General features: G+C 27.1%; 1 protein-coding gene across 1 annotated transcript; it reads left to right on the forward strand.

The window, feature by feature from the left end:
* Positions 1-8,930: 8,930 nt before the first annotated feature.
* LOC145836862 (spermatogenesis-associated protein 17-like) lies at positions 8,931-11,737 on the forward strand. The gene is made up of 3 exons (XM_082944635.1): positions 8,931-9,050; positions 10,534-10,808; positions 11,086-11,737. The coding sequence occupies exons 1-3, from the start codon at positions 8,931-8,933 to the stop codon at positions 11,735-11,737; spliced, it is 1,047 nt and encodes a 348-aa protein (XP_082800761.1).
* Positions 11,738-21,078: the final 9,341 nt, after the last annotated feature.

The following is a 21,078-nucleotide window of genomic DNA, read 5'->3' on the forward strand; positions in this document are numbered from 1 at the left end:
TCTCATCTTAAAATTTTCATTAACTTGTTTTGTTATTTTTTGAAATACTTACTATAATATTTTCATATCATGTAATATTTGTCCATAGCAACTTACACTGTTTAATACTGATAATTATTTTAGGTGAAGTATTTCACTTAAACAATAATTTAGAATCAAGCTTGGTTTTTAAAAAACTTAAAGATTTAAAGATACATACTTCTCTATTAATTCAATAGTTTATTGTAAAAAAAAATGGTCATAGAGTTTCAAGAAACTTTCATTATAAATTGACTCTTATATGACACCCGAATTATAGCTCTCAAGTTAGTTTTGATTACAGACTTTATTTTTCTTGTCAATTAATTTTTTAAGTTAAAAATTCATTAAAAGCTGATCTACTTTTTTATTCTTGAACTAAAATCTTAGGAAAAATTCTTCTAACAGTTTTAAAACTTTCATTTTCTACCAACAAATTATACTTTAATAGCAAAAATTTCAGTTTGTTTTTGTTTTTTTTTAATTACAAAATCTCCTAGTATTTAAAATAAAAAGCTTATAGTAAACAAACTGTAAATATCTAAAGAAAATTTTGCATATACTATATGGAACCAATTTAAGTCATCAACTATCAAGGGCATGGGGGTATTCAACTTTTTCACAATTTAATCTTATTTTATTGAGTTGTAATTAAGCTACAAGTTGATTTTTACAGATTTTAAAAATTCAAAATACTTATAGAGATATAGCCAGAGACTAGAATAGGTTCATTATGGGGAGCAAACTAAAACCGTAATTAACTAAAAATCTATCTCCTCCAACCTTTTTTGAGACAACTACCTTAAACTTTCAAAAAATGTTTCTTGCAATATTTATAAAATTCTGTTGTAACAAAATTTAAACATAAGAATATCAAAAAAAAAAACATTTTTCATTGTTTATTTTTTCAAATAAAATTTTCAATTTTTTTTTTGGTATTTTTTTGAATAAAATAGTTTTAATTTTTGATAAAGTTATAGAAAATAGATTTAATTGTTTTATTAACTATTGGTCATAACCATAACACTTAATATTAACTTTTTATTGTCATATATTTTTTATACATTTATATGCTCCTATGTTTTTATGTTATATAAAAATATTTTATATTATACAACTTAAGCATTTATTTAAGGGCCAATATCAATTTTTTGAAAAAAAAAAAAGGAATTCTCTCCTCTATGACCTTAATTAACTTTACTTATAATTCAGACAAGTTTTTAATTAGAAAATATTGATTAAATAATAACTAGGTGTATTAAAAATTGATATACATGCTATTCAAACTTTTTATTAGTCTTTTAAAGATGCTGCTAAATTTAAGTTTAGTTTAACTTTTTTTAAACCCTTACTACAAAACTCAAGGCAGGCAATAGGGGTCTACTTTATTTGTAACAAATAAGACTTTTAAAGGCAGGCAATAGGGGTCTACTTTATTTGTAACAAATAAGACTTTTTGTAAATTTTCATCTTAGTAAGAAGACACACTTCATAAAACTTCACAAAATTCGAACTATCAAGATATAGATTTATATTTGAGGTTCTAAATTGAACAAAAATAGTTTTCACTTTATTTTTATTTAAGATAAAAATACAAAAGGTTAATTATTCAAGATTTTTATTTGCAAAACTAAGTTTAATCTTTAGTTATGCTATTTTAATAGATTCTATTTCTATTTGAATTGTATTTGAATAAGATTTAAATTGTAACTAAAGATCCCTTAAAGGGTGTTTCTAGAATAACTTTTCTAGATATCTAGAAATAATGTTGCAGAATTTTATAATTTTTTTTAATAAAGCCTAATTAACAGTAATTAAAAAGACTAACTTACTAAAAATCTCCTACAGCTTTTAGCAATTTTTTTGATATGTTGTGTTCTATTAATATTAATTTGTTAGGTTTCAAATTAATTAAGTTCGATAATATTTTAACATAGAAAAATAACTTTTTATTATCATAATGATTAAATACCTTTCTTATTTCAAAAACCAACTATTTCTTTAATATATTAATTTTAAAAAAACTCTAAAAAGTTGAGTATTTTTGCTTGAAAATATATACTTTGAACAGATAGATTTAAAGAGAAGCTTATATTAGTTTATCAGAAAACTTTGTACAAATTTTCAAGGGCATAAGGGTTCCAACATTTGTTCAAAAAAATATTGGCTCTTATATGAAAACTTAAAATATAAACTATGAGCCAATTTTTATAGAAAATAAATGTTAATTAGTTTTGGAGATATATACATTTTTATAATAAGTTTCCAATGCAATTGCATGGAATACAACTTTTTATTGTCTATTTTTTTAGTTAATTATAAATCTAATAAAAATCTATATTCTTCTTCATAGTTAGAGACCTCAAACTTAAGGAAAGATTTCTTATGTAGTTTAAAATACTTTGAGTGATAGAGTTTTTTAAAAGTTATTTTTTAATCAATTTCTTCTTTTTCAAAATTGAAAAAATAGTCTGCATTTAATCGATTTAAATATTAGTTATGGACTTACTGTAAAAATTTGAAGAAGATAATTTTTTAGTGAGATAGTATTTTATTGCTTTTTTGGTGTGCGTTCTATAAAAAACCTTTTGAAGTCACCAACTTTGATCACTTATATCTTGATAGTAACTTTAAACTTTTTAGGAGGTTATAAATGTCTAATATCTCAGATTAAAATGTAGAAAAAAAGACCAATTTGTAAAAATCAAGGTGGACCCCTATCCTATGCCTTTAATATATTTTTTTAATTCTAAAAAAAATAAAATATTAAAACAATTAAATTCTATTAAAACCAAAAATTTAAAACTTTAATTTTAAGGGCATAGGGGGTAAATATTTTATTGAGTTTTAACTAAGCTACAAGTTGTTATTTACAGATTTTGAAACTCCACATAACTTTTGAGATATAGCCTGTCCAAGTCATAGACTACAATAGGATTCTTGTGGGAGGCTCAAACTAAAACAGCAAAAACTAGAAATTACTTAAAATTTATCTCTTCCTATGTTTTTTGAGATATTTACCTTAAACTTTTAGGAAATGTTTATTACAATATTTAAAAAATTCTATTGGAACTAAATTTAAAAATAAATAAATAAAAATTCTATGACAAAAAACAAAAAAAAAAGTTTTTAAAAAGAGTTTGAAAGAGCAACACCTCCCCCTATGCCCTAAAACTTTCACTTAAAAGTACCTTTTATTTTTTTTTAATAGAGTTAGATTATTTTTATAGAATTTTAAAAATATATAAAGGCCATAGGAGAGGGGTTTACTGTCCTGAAGTATCTTGAGTTTGTAAAAAACTTTTGAAGAATCATTGAACTCTTCAAAACCTAATTAAAGATGTAACTTGATCTGACATACTTCAAAACAAATGAACCTAACAACTAATACAATTTAAGTAAGCAAACTAAAACAGCAAATAACTAGTAATAACTAAAAATCTATCTTCTCCTAAGTTTTTTGAGATAATTACCTCAAACTTTCAGGATATGTTCCTTGCAATTTAAAAAAAATCTTAAGAAAAAAACAAAAAAAACATTTTTTTTGTTTATTTTAAATATTTTTTTTCTAACTTGTAATGAATCCCTTCCAACATAATCTTTTAAATATTGCAAGGAACATATCCTAAAAGTCTGAGGTATTTATTCCAAAAAAAATATTGGAGAAAATAGATATTTAGTGAAATAGTCTTTTTTTGCTGTTTTAGTTTGCGACTCCCATAAGGAGCCTAATGTTGCCTCCAACTTTGACCTGCTATATCTCAAAATCTATTTTGAATTTTTAAAATTAGTAAAAAGCATCTTGTACCTTAGTTAAAACTCTATTAAATAAGATCAAATTGTGAAAAATGTAATTTATATCCCCTCCCCCCATTAAAACTAATTTTTAGTGTAACATATAAGAATAAACTTTAAAAATGAATACATTCCACTCATGGCCTTAATCTTTTAGTCACAGAGCGTTTAGGTCCTTACAGAAAACCAAAGCTTTACTTATAGATTAATGCTTAATTAACGGATCACACTTTAATTGACTTTGTTAACTAAATAATATAATAGTTCAAAACTTTTTTTAATTAACTAAAAAGTTTTACAAAAATAACCTTAAAATAAAGAGTTGTTAGAGAGAGTCATTACCATACTTGAAGAATAAGGCAGCCACATTTTTTTCAATCTGTTTTTTTGTATTTGTGTTGGCCTTGGGTTTCCATGTTAAAAATTCAATTAAGTGAGTTTTCAAAGCCATCAGGCCATTTACATGTATGAATACAGAGACAATTTATCTTAACTTTTAAAGTTTGATAGAACTTTTAAAAAATAACTTCTTTAAACATAATATCTTTGTTAAACCGTTCTGGTGATCAAATCAATAACTAAAAGATATTTTGTTGTATACCAGGTTCTTGATCCAAATTTTTTGAGCATGTTTTTTGTTGTTCAATAAACAATATAAATAAAAAACATTTAACTGGTGATTCAATAAATTAATTGACCTTATTTCCAGTAACCTAAGTTAAGTTACTTATAAGTAAATATATAAAGGTTTTTATACTATTTTTGTATAACTTATTAATAATTAAATCATCAATAAAGTTTTTTTAGATGGCCTAATATCAGATTTTATTTAATAAACAATAGCAAAACTAAAAAATATTTGACACTTCTAACACTTTTTCAGTCTTACCAACTCATTTTATAACAATGTAAAAATAATATAATATATCAAATAAGTAATAAAAATATTTTTTTAGAATATTTTACTCTTTAAGTCCTGGACAAGACTTTATAAGGTATATGTGGTGTGTGACTCTATAACCAAAAGGTTCTTTGTGCACCAGATCCTAGAACCAAATATTTAAAACGCATTTTTTGTTGTTCAATAAACTATATATATATATATAGTTTATAGTTTATTATATAGTTATATATATATATATAACAAACTATTGCAAAAGTTTTTACATAAAGTAAACTTAGATCTGATTTCTTTTCTCAAAAATTTTTTAATGATAAAAATTTATTTATGAAACTGGTCGACAAGTTTTACAGATCTATTTATTTTGTGAAATTTCTATAGTTATAGTCCTACCTTTACACATGAACAAAAGTCATGGATTTTAGGTGTTTACATTTTGATGACTAGGTAATTTCATTTTTGAACATAAATTGTTGTAAAAACTAAACAAGATAGAAGCTATTAATTCGTTTTTAAATCTGTAGCGCTACAGAGCAATAAACTGTAAAAATCACAACAAATAAAATAAGCATAATACACTCACACATTAAATAGTTTATAAAATCGAATGAAAAAGTATTTAATTAATCTTTAAAACATTTTTTTAACACATAACTTTTTTACAACTTACGTTTGGTTTCATAGGATTTAAAATAAAATCGTTATATTTTAATTTAAAACTAGTTTGAGTATTGATCACTTCTTATTTTTTAAATAAATAAAAATGAAAAAAAGTACATATAAGATTAAAACAAAGCTATAGTACTTAACTTAGCTAAAGTGTATTTTTTCTTTGCAAGTATGCATACAAAGTTTCTCTCCAATTTATTATAAAAGCAAAAAAAATCTTCATAAAAAAGTTGCAACTCTTGTTAAAATACAAAAGCTAATTTTGTTAATCAACATAAAACTTTGTTTTAATTTCTACACAATAAAATTGTAGATATAAAAATACAATACTCAAGATTGATTTTGTTGTACATCATAAATATTTATAGAATGTAAACAAACCTAGTTTTTGATTTCTAACTCTTTTTATAAATGTAAGACTTAAATTACAAGTTAAACTTATGTTTTTATGGGTGCACCAATTTTAAAACTTGGACAATTCAAATTTGAATAATTCTGAACTATTATATTTGTTTCTTTTAATTTGAATTAAATAACTGTTATACTTTACCACAATAGTTTTGTTAATTATATCTACAAAGCAATTTTTTCATTTTATGTTTTATTTCGAGATAAGGCTAATTTTAGTTTTAAAACTTACTAAAATACTATAAATATTAGTTTTTTGTTTTGATAAGTATTTTTAAAGATTTTGAAGTACCATTATAATCTTAATATGAACAATATAATGTGGTGTACGACTAAATTAGCAAAAGGTTCCTTTGTACGTAAAATCCTTAGACAAAACTTTTTATATGCTTTTTTTATCGTTCAATAAACAATAATGAATATATTAAACATACATGAGTTTTTTTTTAAATATGTGGCCTATTATTTTTTTATTGAAGTTTTTAAACTTAGTTTGTCTAAATTTGAAATGTTATATAACCGATTTCCATGTTCAGTAAAAGTTTAAATAAAAAGAATTTTTTTTTCAAAAGCACTTCAAAACAGTGTTTAATTTTTTTGTTTTTTAGAATATTTTGCATTGTATGAAGTTTTTAGGTTGTGTTTCTTCTGACCGAGGTTACCAGAAATGCAGAGATTCTCAGATCAATATGTTAGTTTCTACATTATCTTCTTCTTAAACTAAACAAAGTTTTTAATTACGATTTGAATGTTGATGCCGGATAATTTTATAAGATTTAATGTAAGTAAATTTTACATAATTTTTTTTCAACTTCTTGCATCTTAGGTATTTTTGAAAACAAACATTTTTGATTGGAAAAAAAACTGACCGTAGTAGAGCCAAATTAGGTATTTAAGTTTTTAAGTTATTTCATTTTATCCATAAACTCTTTAAGTATAATAGATACATATTTCTAACAAACTCTAAAGTTCATTTTGTTGAAATGCTATCAATAGTGAACTTCAAGTGTTAAAACTATATTAAGCTTTATACATCTATATTTAGTTAATGCAAGCATGAGTTTAAGATGATAGTAAAAGATAATTTTACTGTTTACTCATGGTTTATTAATATTAATTCCTAAAAACTAAAACAATAGTTAATGAAGACTGACTTCAGTGTTTTCATACAGTAAAGTATTTTTGTATAGTGTTTAAATGTACACTCTATCACTAAAAAGTAAGCCGTTATTCATGTTATCTTCAGCAACAGGTGATTTAAATTTGTCTATTTAAACTTATTGTAAAATATCTCGACCAGAAGAGAAAACTTCTTCACTATGACCAACAAGTGTCTAACTTTTTCCCTCCAATAAAAGATTGTGAAAACTGGGAGGAGTAGGAGCTTGGTGAGCCCTTCAAACTGAGCCCTGACTGCAAAGAATCTGCAGAAATTTTTTTTTAAGTATTAGTATTACTAATATTTAGTATTTTAGTAAGTTGATTAATACGGAAATAAATAAAAACACCTTGTCGTACCTCTGCGGGTTATAAAAGTAACACGATGAGTCCTAAACTAGTTACAAAATGATTTTATCGTCATTTACATCCTTTTTTTGTTAGATAATAGTAATTGTTATCAAGCATAAAATTTATAAAACTGTTTGATATTACAAATTAGTTAAGATAATTTTTTTCAATTTGTATCTTTTTTTCAATTTTAGAGTTTTACATTGTTGGACTTGCATTTTGATTAAGCTATTGAGCTATAGCATTTATAGTATTCATTAAGTTAGTTTTCAGTAAGACAACAATTTGAGTTTATATATCTAAACCTTCTACCAACTTAGGACAAAGTTTTGCATTTACTTGATTAACCTATACTTTTTAAACGCAAACGTTTTTTCAAGTGTTAACTGAGTGTGTAAAACTGTAGGAGTTTTTGTTTCTGTTAGGAAATGTGTACTTTTAAGTTTACAATAAAAGTTCTCGACTTATAAATAGGGATAATAATATAAATTCTAACTTTACAATAAAAGTTCTCAACTTAATAACTAAAATAATATCACTTCAAATTTTAAAGTTTTATTATGAAAACAACTTTTCACTCCTTTAAAGAATTTAAACCAGAATTTTAGTTTATCAACGAAGTCTTATTCAAATAGAATGTTAGAAGTCTTAAATAATAATTCTATTTAAATAACATTTTTAATATTATAACTATCAACTGAAGACTTCGTTTAAATTTTTTAAACAAGTGAAACATTTTTTTTTGGTGTTAGTATTTAAAAATTTGTAGTGATATGTGAAAATAGTCAGTCTAACACTTAAACTATTCATCTATCTACTTTTAAAAGGTAGTAAAATTTGCGCTCTAAACAAATATAACAATTAGAAGTTTTTAAAAAACTTGTTTTTAGACAACTGAAGCAAAAATAATACTTTTTATGAAATTAAAAAACTATACAGTTAATTGAAAACTGACATTAAAGCAATTGTAAATATATTTAGCTAAAAGCAGACAATACAACAATTCATTCATTGTAATTTATAAAATTTAAACAGACGAAAGTTGTATGACAATGTAATTAGAATTTATCAAAGAAAAAAAAAATATCTTTAAATAAAAACCGCGGCATTTTTTAGTTAAAAACATACTTTTTAAAAACAAAAAAAAAAAATTTGTGGTAAAAACTTACAGCAAGTTTTTATAAGAAATAATTACTATTTACTAGTGCAATGTATTTGCTTGTTTTATCATATTTTTGGTTTGAATTAGTATTTTTATATTGTTTACTACAACTACTTTTTATGACTGCAAGTCGCGGAAGAAATTTTCTATATAGTGCGGCCCGCAAGCAACTTTTTCTAGAAAAGTTGGTTTGCGACTTATAAAAGGCTGCCAACCCCTGAAAATCAAACACTTACTTTTAACTTAATTTTGTTTAAAACTGACAAATATGTTCAATGCAACTTAAGGTAATACTAAATTATAATTAAACGAATTCCTCAGAGTATGGAAATTAGCTATTGTGACGTAATTATACTTCAAAACTAAATATACTCTAATCATAGTAAAAGATGAATATTTAAAGATGTAGCTGTAACTTTATTTCCAAGTTTTGCACTCAGCAACTGAAATTCAAAAACTTATTTTGTAATGGCAAGGTTATTGAAATTTTTGAACTACAACCACGACATGAGAGAAGTAATTTTTGATCTTACGGCGGCTGCAGAAGAAAACAGAATAAAAGAATACAAATCGGCAGTTATAATTCAGGTTTGATCCCAAATAGCATTAAAAGTTTAACCAAATAAAAGATGGCTATGTTTATCAAAGAGTTTTATATAAAAACAAAATATATCATCGATTTTTTTCTGGAAAATGCTTTTTCATCTGAGACTAGTATGTAGCGTTCTAACTGGTTTTTAATGATAAACACTAAAATATTTAAATAAGTTTTATTTTGAAGAATTAACTTTTTAAGCATCAAATGCATTTTAAAAACCAAATAAAAATACAAGTTATACTTTTTTCTAAAAGCAACTTATCATGTTTTTCAAACATTAACAAAGTTAATTTATTTTACAATCACTACTATTTTAACTTCACAAAACTTATACAAAGTTTAAAAAAAAAACTGGTGACTTTATAACCAGTTATTCAAATTAATTTTAAGTTTTTAATAATTCTTTTTATTATTTGTTATTACAACGCCAACTAGTTTGAAAAAACTTAAGGTACATTTTGATTTCTTCACAAACAGAAAAAAAAAGAATTAGTTTGTTTTAGCAGTAAAGCAACTTCTAAACTTAAGTTAAAAAGTTATGTAATTATTATTTAAAAAATCCACATTTTGATTTCTTAACAAACAGAAAAAAAAAAGAATTAGTTTGTTTTAGCAGTAAAGCAACTTCTAAACTTAAGTTAAAAAGTTATGTAATTATTATTTAAAAAGTTATATTAACAAAATACTTCGTCTTGTAATTTTTTGCATATCATTCGTACTAGTCAACCTAAACACTTCAAAACTAAACCTTTTTAATTCTAAAGGCTATAAAAAAGTAAGATAACTATAAAAATTCGAACCAAAACAGTTTTTGCGTGTGAAAATAGTTTAGTTTATTAATCACGAAAATTTTACAATATTTATATCTAGTGTTTTTTTTTTCCTCGATTTCAATCCACTATTTTATTTTTGTCTTTTTTTATAAATTAATTTCAAAAAAGTATGAACAAAGCGGTTACTTGTAAAATAAACTTCTTTAGAGAAGACTTTATTAGTTGTTATAATAAGCGTTTTTATATTTTTGATCATACAATTAAGCACGTTTGAGCTTATGATATTTTTGAGTTGGGCCCATTATCTTAATGAGATTTTTTCATAACTGCACAGTAAGCACACAAGTGTTAATAAATTTATGGTTATAATAATTTTTAATAACTTTAGGTTTATTCCAAAGCCAAAATAATTGTATTGGAGTAAAATAACTAAGTTTTTTGAACAAGTAGATAAACTAGTAAAATTGTTTTTTAAAAAGTTGCTCTTAAAGTTAATAACTAAGCTACTACTTACATACTAAATACAAACATACATTTTTAGTTTCAACAAAGATAAGCACAATTTAGTACAATAATCAAATGTTTAATATTTTCATAATACAACTACTGACTCTAAAACTTAAAGCTACTAGTAGAAAGTAACCATATGACTATACTTTTTACTAAAAATATCTTACTAAACGGTTGCAAAATTTTTCAGAGCTGGATCAGAGGCGTGCAGACGAGATGCTACCTGAAGCACCTCAGCCAAATGGCGGTGAGAATCCAGAAGAGGTGGCGGGGCTTCATCGCCAGGGCGCGCTACAGGAACCTCGTCGGCACGCTGCACACGAAAATGAGGAAAAAGTTTTACCACGCGATGGCGGTAAGGATACAGCGCGTTTGGCGCGGTTTTTACTCGCGCAAGCACAAGTTCGACTTCTACATCAGGAAGAAGTACTTCAATGCGCTGGAGGTCAAAAATCAAATCATAAGGTATGTACTTTTGCTTAAAATACTATTAAAATATGAAAAGCAAATTTGCTGCAAAATGTGCTAAAAATAGCAATAGTTTATACAAAAATTTCTAGATATTAAAAATGCATACTTTATATTCTTAATTACTGCTGTTTTATGTTGACAAACATTATTACTATTATTTTTACTTTAAAAGCAAGAGTTTACGTTTATTGCTGTTCTAATACATTTTAAATAAAACTCAAAAGTCTCACATGTCAAAAATAAACTTTTCAACAAAAAAATAAACTTACAGATTCGAGCTTGACAACTGGCGGACGCAAATGGACGAGCTGGACAAAGAATTGGCGCGAAAGCGCGAGAAAAAGCAGATGTTCATCGAAGCGCGACGAAAGCACCACCTGCTCTCGACAATCCGACAACCCGGCGTCTACAACTCCCCCTTTCGCCCCAACGACGCCCACAAGCGGATCGAGGGTCGCATGAGGGCGAGCCGACCCAAGAAGGGCGAAAAGTCCCACCGGCCCAAGCTGGACAGGTTCGCGCTCTACGAGACGCCCAAGAAGCCGCCGAAAACGCTGCCGCCGCTGAAGAAGGTGCAGGGGCCGTTCAAGGACCCCGAGGTGGTGCGGCAGCAGCGGTTGAAGGAGATCGACAACCTGATCCAGGGAGAATACCGGTCGGTGGACGAGAAGAGGAAAGTGCTGCTGAGGAGCGAGAGCGCGCAGGTGCTGGCCGGCCCGTGGAAAGTGGACATGGGCGTGGCCAAGGTCAAGTACGAGCTGTACGAGCCGAACTCGCTGACCAACGAGAACTTCGTGGACAAGTGGCGCCACGTGAGCAGGACCCACAGGGACTACAAGCCGGAGAAGTGGCTGGGAAAGAACTTTTTCAACTCGACCAAGCCGGTGGCTATCTTCAGCGAGTTGAACAATCCGTACTCTTAAAAGTCTTTTGAAGTTTGTAGACTGTGTAAAAAATAGTATAGAAAATGTAAAATGGTATTCAAAACCGATATATTGTTGTATTCATTGGGTGAAGGTCTTTTACTAGTTTTTTAATGCTTCTAATCATTTCCTTTTACAAAACTTTAAACTTGTCGAAAATTTGTAGAATTTCAATGAATATTCAACGAAAATGGTAACAAAGTCGTTAAAATACCTTGTCGTTTTATGATACATGATAAATAATAACTGTTAAAATTGTTAATTGCTAGTATAATAAATTTATTAAAGATTTTTTTGTTGTTTAATTTTATTAAAGTTCGTTAAATTTTATGCATAACAGTCATACACTATAGTTTATAGTTATTTTTTGCTTTTAAGAAATTTTACGATGATTTAGACATTAAAATTGCTTACAAAGTTGGTCTTTTAAACATGGATTACAAACATAAAAGTTAATAACAAAGTTTAAGCTAATTTATTTATGTTAAATATTAATATTAAAAGTGTTAATTTTAAACCATCAAAGTGTAACTTAATGCTAAAAATTTAAGAAAATTTAATTTTCCAATAACAAACTAAAAAATAAATAATTTTCAGACTTTTTTCTTTGGTTATTCTTCATACAACGTTTTTATTTTAGCTAAAAGTCATCATTTAAGCTGGGGTTGGCGCAAAAATTCCCCTAAAAACAAACCAAACGTACGATTTGCAGAAGCGGTTTTTCTGTTTTGAAAAATAAAGATCTTACAACATAAATCTCAATCTAAACTATTTTAATTTTACTAAAATGTATAAATCGCACACAGTTTTTTCATTATTTAACTAAACTTGTTTTTTCTAATAAATTAAAAAGTAAACTTGTAGTTTTTTTCTGTAAAGTGCGAAACAGCTAATAAGAAGAATAGACAACAACAAGTCTTCTAACATAACTAACCGAAAAAATGAAGGAGATGATTAGATAAAGTAAAAGTTTTTTAAATGAAGTTTTTTAAAGGCACAGGAGATTAATCAGAATTAAGTATTAAAAAGTATTAAATCAAGGAGTTTTACATAACTTTATAACAGACTATTTAAACTTTTTAAATTCAATACGTTTATTAATAAGAAACTCTCAAACAGTTTAAACGTTTAAAAGTATTTTTGTAACGGGGTTTTATCTCATTAAAATGAATAGTCTTCCAAACATAAAAATAGTTATTGATATCATTAGTCAGAATATTAGTCGGTTGAAAAGCAAATGTTTTTAGTTTTTGTGACAAAAATACTTTGCTAGCTTTTATCTATTTATTTTATTCTCTTTCTATTGGTAACTACTAGATAATATACTTTATTGATAACATTATTAACTAATACTCGTTGTAATGTTTAACACCTAAAAACTATCGTTCATTATCTCTTTTATACTAATTCGAATTTTTAGTTTTGAAAAATGTTTTGCAGTTTTGCTTTAATTTTATAATAAAAAAAGATCATTTAAATATATCATTAACAATATTTTAAATTACTAAATTTTTTATTTACTTACGACATTTCTAGCTAAAAAATACAGTTGTACGAAATGTAATAGTACGCTTTTCAAAACGAAAAGAAAAAAATACTTTATTAATTTATTACAACGGATAAAACATTTTTTCTACCACAAAATAAACTAAAATTTACCCACTGTTAAAAAAACAAGCGTTTGTGAAGTCAGTAAAATGTTAAAATTAGAATAATTTTTTGAGATTTATTAAAAGGGCTTTCAAATTTTTAAACCAGCCGACAAATAAATATCACTAATAAACTTCACTAACAAAAAGAAAAGTGGTAAATTCTAAATTTTAAATGCGTTAAGCAAGTTATAAGCTTCTGCAGGTTATTAAACTTTCAAACCCAAGTAACTATAATAACTTCCTTTGATAAACTTTAAATTCTATAACTTTTTTTGCTACTTTGTTTTATTATATTTTGTCAACGATTAATTTATTTTTTTTGCATAATAATTTGCACCACCATGCATTTCTAATAAAGTCTGATTCTTACACTTGCAATTGAAAGACGATAAAATTGAAAGACGATAAGGTACTTTGGAATCGTGACGCTGTGCCTTGCGACGAACTCATCAAAGACGCTGGCACTACTCATCGGACGCCTCCCGTATCTTCTTCCCATTTCTCTGTTGTACTCCCCTTCGGTCGGCTGCGGGCTTTCAACGTGCACGTGCTTGTGAAACTGGCGAAGCTCCCCGCAGGTGTCCCGGCCATGGACGTCAAGTATGCCTTTTAAACTATGTAGTTTTCATTTGTTCGGACTCTAGCACCTCGTTTACAAAGATGCAGCTCCTAGGAAAAAAGCTCTTCTTCGTTCTGAGTGTGGCCGTAGAAAACTTCCGGGCATTCGGTCTTGTAGGTTCCCTTTTTTATATAAATATCATAAAAAATCACAAGCATTGAGTTTTTTTAAACTTTTATATACTGTTTAAGTAATTTAATGCAGACGATTTGTTATTTAATATACAGTATTTATAGTTTTGTTAAAGTAATTTTATAATAAAGTTAAACTTCCTTTCCCTACCAGCCTTTTTCGGAATTTTTAAAACCGTTTTTCAAAACTTTGCTTATGCATCTTTCTTTGGTGCCGTGAAACGATATTAAGTTGTTTCGTTTTTAATTTGAAGTCTCAACCGGGTTTTTTTTCTAAGACTTTGAAAATTTTGCACCGTAAGCGTTTTTATGAAAGGTTTATCGGATCTGCATTCGTCAAAAAAAACCTTTCACTGTTTTGAATTCGTCTTTATCAAATAAAAGTATTCTGACGTCGTATTTGTAATTTTTGGTTTTGATAATTTCCATTTTTTTTCTTTTTTTTTTGTTCGTTTTATTGCTGAAACACATTTCATGTTGTTTATTAAACTATACAAAAAGATTTTCGGTATCATTCAATTTTAGTTTAGTTGGCTCTATATTGTTTTAGTATGTGAGAATATTAGAGGTTATATATAATTTATACCTAAATAACATTTCATAATATATTCATTTAATACAGATACTATTTACATGACATTTTTTTTTCTTTTTAAATTGGAGGAGTCAGTTATATAACTCAATAATCAATGTTTTCATAATAAATACATTGATTAAACATAACATATTAAACTAAAAGTCTTGATCACAGAACACATCTTAACATACGTACATACTCATTTCATCAATATTTAAAATTATAAAAACAAAATTTTAGAAACTTTTATTTGCAAGATTATAGAAAAATTTAACTTTAGATCATAAGGTGTTGTTCTTAGCTAAAAGTGACAAATTAAAGTACTTTCTTCTACAATTCAGTTTTATTCTTATAACATTTCTGATTAAATTAAACCATTATTTAAAAAAATACTCATTAGTTTTTTGTAGTTTTATCGAAATTGTCAATTTTCGACTTTAAGCAGTTTTCAGTACCACAGTTAAGATGGTAAGAATACTGGTGAGTTATTTTTTTCTGTGTGACATTTTGATAGGATCTTGAAATGTTTTCAACTTAAAATAAACATTCACGAATTAAGTACTAGTGTTAGACTTGTAAAAAAATATTCTCGCCTGGCAACACTAACTTCTATCTTAAAAGTTTGTGTATATTTTTCGAAAAAAAATTTAAATTGTGAATGTTTTATATTTTCATCGGACAAACTTAAGTCTTAAGTGACAAAATTTGCAAAACTAAATTAATTTTTTATGCTATTGTTTTTATACTAAACTATATTTTCCAAAACAGTCTTGCAGATGAACAACCAAAGGAAAAAAACTATCAAATTTAGCTATTAAAAATAACAGCTTAACAATAATCTTTAGATTATTTATAACTTATTAACTTTGTAAAGTTATAGTGCAACCACACTAAAAACCATATTTAGATTAAACCTAAACTTTACTAATACTAAATAATACTTGGGGCTATTCTATAAAACACTAGGCATGACAATGAATGAATATATTAAAGAACAGTTGCAAACACTAACAAATATATAAAGAACATCACAGCTTAGAAAATCTATTAACTTTGGTCAAAAATTTTACACAAGAATTAAATCTAATAGGAATATACTTTAAGAATGTATATAATTAAATAAAGATTTAGCTACTTGAAATTCAGATAAAAAATCAGTTATAAAGCAATAAATATTATTTAAAAAGAACTTTACAATAAACAAAATAATAACAATTAAATTCAGTTCTGGAACTACATCTGGAAGGTCTTAACTAGAATTATTATTTCAAGCTTTAGCCTATTTTTATAAAATCCTTATGTGAATAACTAATTAACTACTAGAAATAAATTTTCGATTTAAAAACTTATTTGTAGTAAATTTAAAAGAAGTATAACCACTTAATTAGATATTTTAAAGTTTCCTTCGCAATACTTAACAAATAAAAAACTGATTTAGAAAAAAAAATACTGTACACGCACAACTTTTTTATTTAATTTTTATATGTAACAACCATTCAAGTCGCTTAACTATTTTGTTTTTGGTAGTAAAATATTTTACAAACTTTTATTCAAAACACCTTTTATTCTAGGCTTTTTACATTGTAGAGAAATTTTTTCTAGCACTTTTATGTCTTGATCTTTTACTAATATTTAATCTAATCTTTTTAATGACACTGATGATTTACTTAACAGTCGTTCAAAAAAGTTAAGATTACTGTAATAAGTAGTTCAACTTTTAATTCCTATTATTTTAGGTACTAAACAAAATTATTGTTGTCTATTAGTGCTTTTAAACTACTGTTGTCTATTTTTGAGTAAACAAGCTACTAAATGTTTTTCATTTTTAATATTTTTCTCTAAATTTCTTAGTTTACAATCCTACAAAATATATAGCAAAACTTTTTTGTGAACATGTTTTTACAGACAAAACAATTTCAAAGTAAAGCTTTTTCTAATTGTTGCTTAAAAATAAAAAGTTTTAACAATCATGTTCAAATTAAATTTAAAAATTAAGCTATAAAAACATTTTAATTTATCATTCAACTGGCTTTAAGCTGTACGGTTTACTTGAAAATTACATAATTAATGTTTAGTCAGTTCGCAAAGGATGAATTATTGAAAATACCAACTTTTTTATGTAACTTATAAACATTAAATGATAAACCATTTTTTAGGCTTTTTTTTTCTCTTCCACTGTAAAATATTATAGTTTTTGCTTTTACATTGAATTTTAATTCTAAATACTCAAATAAAGTATTCGGATGAAGAAATTAACTCTGTTTAAATTCAAAATCTCCTTTGATTTTTTTTGCAATATCAAAAGTTCGTTTTTACTAGAAGTAAATTTTAGCAGCGTAAAATATATTTTCAAAAGTTCATACTTGATAACCAGACAGTTTACAAAAAGTTATGAAGTGTTTAAATAATAAAAAAATACCAGTATTCCTTATCCCCTATAATCGACCTCACAAATTCGAGGATGTGCAATAGTTTTATTTATATACTTATTAAGTTAAGATTTCTCTTACAACTTATTCTTACTCAGGTCATAAAACAAGACTAAACTAAAACTTTAGAGCACTATGATAAAATAAGTTTTTGTCAAGTAAGAAAATTTAATGAAAACAGTTAAAAAACGAACTGATTAAAATAATTTGGTTTTTGTACACGATTTGCAAAACACTTCAACATAATTTTGTAATCAATTAGTTGTCAACAGTAAAATAATGAAACAACATGCGAGTTTTCATTTAAAGTTTGAACAAAATTTAAATAGCTTGCTTTTTTACATAACAATCTATACGTTAAATTCTACAAACGAAAACTGTTAAAACCAATAATCACTCTTCACAACTGTTATCAACTACAAGTCAAAGCTGGTGAGCCAAGTGATTTTCTTCTTTTCCCCTTTGCTTTCCTTCGCATCGGCCACAACCTTCTTCGCGAGCTCGGCGCTGAACTCCTCGACGCGCTTTGTGGCGTGCACGCCTTTTATCCTGCAAACGTTTCTGTTTCCGGCCCGAACGTTCATCGCTTTCAGCACCCCCATCATGTCCGAGTTGCCTTTCACCCCCAAACCGCTGAAGTAGGACGAATCGATCAACCTGGCCAGCAACACAGAGTACTTCCCCACGACCGTCTCCTTGCCGTTGACAGCCTCCAGAAAACCTTTCACCTTATTCTTCCCTTCTTCAATACTCGAGCTTGGATACCCTTTTATCGCCTCCAGCAGTTTCGAGGGTTGCCACCCCAGCAAGTCGCATGTCTGGACGAACAGTGAGGGTAGGGTCAGACCGTAACCAGTCAGCCGCGACGCTCCGAAGATCTCGGCGCTTATCATCGTCGAAGGGACGCTCAGTTGGACCAGGTAGAGAAGGTAAATCTGTTTCCTGGCGCCCGAGTCGCCGTTGATGGCGCTAGCGAGCCGTAAAGTCGCGGATTCGGGGAACAAGTGCACCAGAGCTGGGACCTTGTTCTTTTGAGCCGCGCTCTTCAGATTGTTTCTGACGTAACCGTTGAAGCTGCTCGTGTCCATCTTGCGCAGAAGCGAAATCGTGTTGATGATGGCCAGCACGTAACGTGATAGGTTCTCATCCGTCAAATCATCGAGAACGGGACCGTAATGCTTTGAATCGTAGGAATTAACCTTCCCGTTTAACTCTGCAGGCTCGTATGCTTTTCGGCTGGCCTCTTCGTCTTTGAGTATCTGTTTTGCTCTGACACCGACGGTAGAACTTTCCAAAGTCAAGGAGTAGGCGACCTGAAGAAGGTGCTCCAGAGCGGTTGAAGCTTTCGTTGGGAAAAAAAGAGCTTGAACCGCTTTTTTTGTCTTCGTCATCAGAGACGACCGATCGGTTATTAGTTTGGGAATCGGAAAACTAACGGTCGAGAGATTGAAAACCGTTGGGCCCGAATCTCCAAGATGAGGACGCCGGCCGGAACGATTCGGCTCTTCGGCTTCTCGGACCGTGTGACTGAAATCATACAAACCTAAAGGATCGTCAGGTGAATCGCATAAACCAAGATACATGTCATCCAGACAAAATGGATCAGCAGGCGAATCGTACAATTCATAAGGCCTTTCATCTAGATAAAATAGATCATCAAGTCGGCCGTAAAAACCATAGGGCATGTCATCTAGATAATATGGATCGTCAGCGTAGAATTCCATGATTTATGGTGATTTGCGAGATAAAAGTCAGGTTTCAATCAATTGGTTTATTATACAAGTACTGTTTATAACGCTGAAAAGGGGGATTAAGATTAAGCATTACAAAAAAAACTTTCTTTAATTAATTTAAAAAATAAGTTTTCTATGTTAAAAAAACACAATACCAACTAAAGTTTTAAATGTTCCAAAGTAATCGTTAAGTAATTAAAATTTATTCACTACGCAGCACTGTAGGAAATGTTTACTTTTTTATACTTTACTAGATATTCTTATACACTATGTAATTTACGCAATAGTAATGTAGTATTGAAACTAAACAATTATTTAATTAAACAAGCGTAAAATGTGTCAGTTCATTACTGTAAACATTTCAGCACATACCATTAAGTTTATATTATATAGTTTATATTTTTATTTTACTTGTATATCAATATTCCATATACCAATAACATTAACGATAATTTTAAATCTTAATTGTTAAGACAAAGTTTTCTAAAACATATCTAGCTGCTATGAATTTTTCAATTTACTTAGACTTAAGAAAAATAAAGTCAAAAATTTCAACACAAGTAAGCTGAGTTAAATAAATTTATTTAAACATTGAAACCATTGTATTATTTTTTTCTATTATTTTTACGAACACCAACAATTAAACTTCCTCTTATTCCTAAAAAAAAATGTTAATAAGCATTAAATCAGATAACTGCTACTAAAAATAAATTCAATTTAAACGTCGTTATCTTTTATTAGTACTATTAACGCATGATTTTATTTTCATGTGAGAATGAAGCAAAATTATTCTAAGTACAACTCACTCAGTGTCGAAGTAACACAGATAAATATTTCAAAAGCGCAGAAATGCAGACGTAAGCAACATTATATATAAGAATTTTAAAAAATCAAACGTTGTAGTTAACAAGCATTTTTTTACCACCTATAACAATTCATGAAGTTCTTGAACATAATAAAGTGATTTTTACTTTAACCATCATTTTGTCAAAAAAGAAAGTCCAATCTTAATTTGATCTTTTTTCAACTTAAATACTTATTTTCATATAGTTTATTAAGAAAACACTTGTAAAATTATCTGCAAATAACTTGTGATGTAACAAAAAGAAAAAACTAAAAGGAATTGTACAATTATGTTGAACAAAAATAAAGTGTCAATTTAAGTTTTAAGTGTAGACATATTATAGAAAGATCAAGTTAATAAAAAGTATTTTTTATAGTTTTTACTTGAATATAAAATAATCAATGAAATTTATTAACAACTCATAAAATAAATAAAATACATAAATAAAGTAAAAGTTTGTTAACACTTTAAATCAATAAATACAACTGATTAATAACCAAAGGCAAGCAAAAGCAAACACATTGAAAGTAATCTTAATAATATGAGTATACATCATTTTATCATAAGAAAATGAACAAATTTAAAAAACATATCTCTTTTAATTATAAACTTCCGGAAAACAAAGAGCAGTAACTTAAAACAAATCAACAATAAAGTTAAGTTTTAGTCTTTTAGCTTTTTTTTTGTTATTAACGATATTTACTATCCAAATAAACTATATAAACTATAAAAAGAATTTACTATGTTAAACATTATATTTTCACTAAGTGATCTGCATTTACTACAATATATTACACAAAAATAAAGTTACACCAATCTTCAAGAAAAAAAGGCAAGAAATAATATCTAGTAACTTGTAAAAATGTAAAACTGAAACATTACACTTGGTGTATAATTTATGGTTTTTTACAGTAAATTCTATATTTAAAATAGTATAACATACAAGAAATCATGTAAATACTTGTATTACAAGTATAAAGCTGTTTCAAATATAACTAGCTGCTGTAATGTTTACTAAAAACAGTAAAAGAAAAAAATAGCACAAGTTAGCTCAGTAATTCATAAAAAAATAACTATTCAACAGCAGTAACAATTATCATAAAAAATAGCACAAGTTAGCTCAGTAATTCATAAAAAAATAACTATTCAACAGCAAATTATCTTACTTTCATATAATTTTTTTTAATCTCACTTAAAAACCTTATCAGCGAAGTTAAAACAAAAAATTTTTGTCCTTGTCAAACACGAGATAATTAAATTTTATCCTCCTTTTTTCAAATGACAAGTAATTTTTTGGGCCGATAAAAAACTTTTAAATTGAAATTTTTTCTTTTAAATTATGTGGTTTACCACAAC

The sequence above is a fragment of the Thalia democratica genome, chromosome 5 (assembly GCF_965202585.1).
Source record: "Thalia democratica chromosome 5, ktThaDemo2.hap1.1, whole genome shotgun sequence".
NCBI classification, from domain to species: Eukaryota; Metazoa; Chordata; class Thaliacea; order Salpida; family Salpidae; genus Thalia; species Thalia democratica.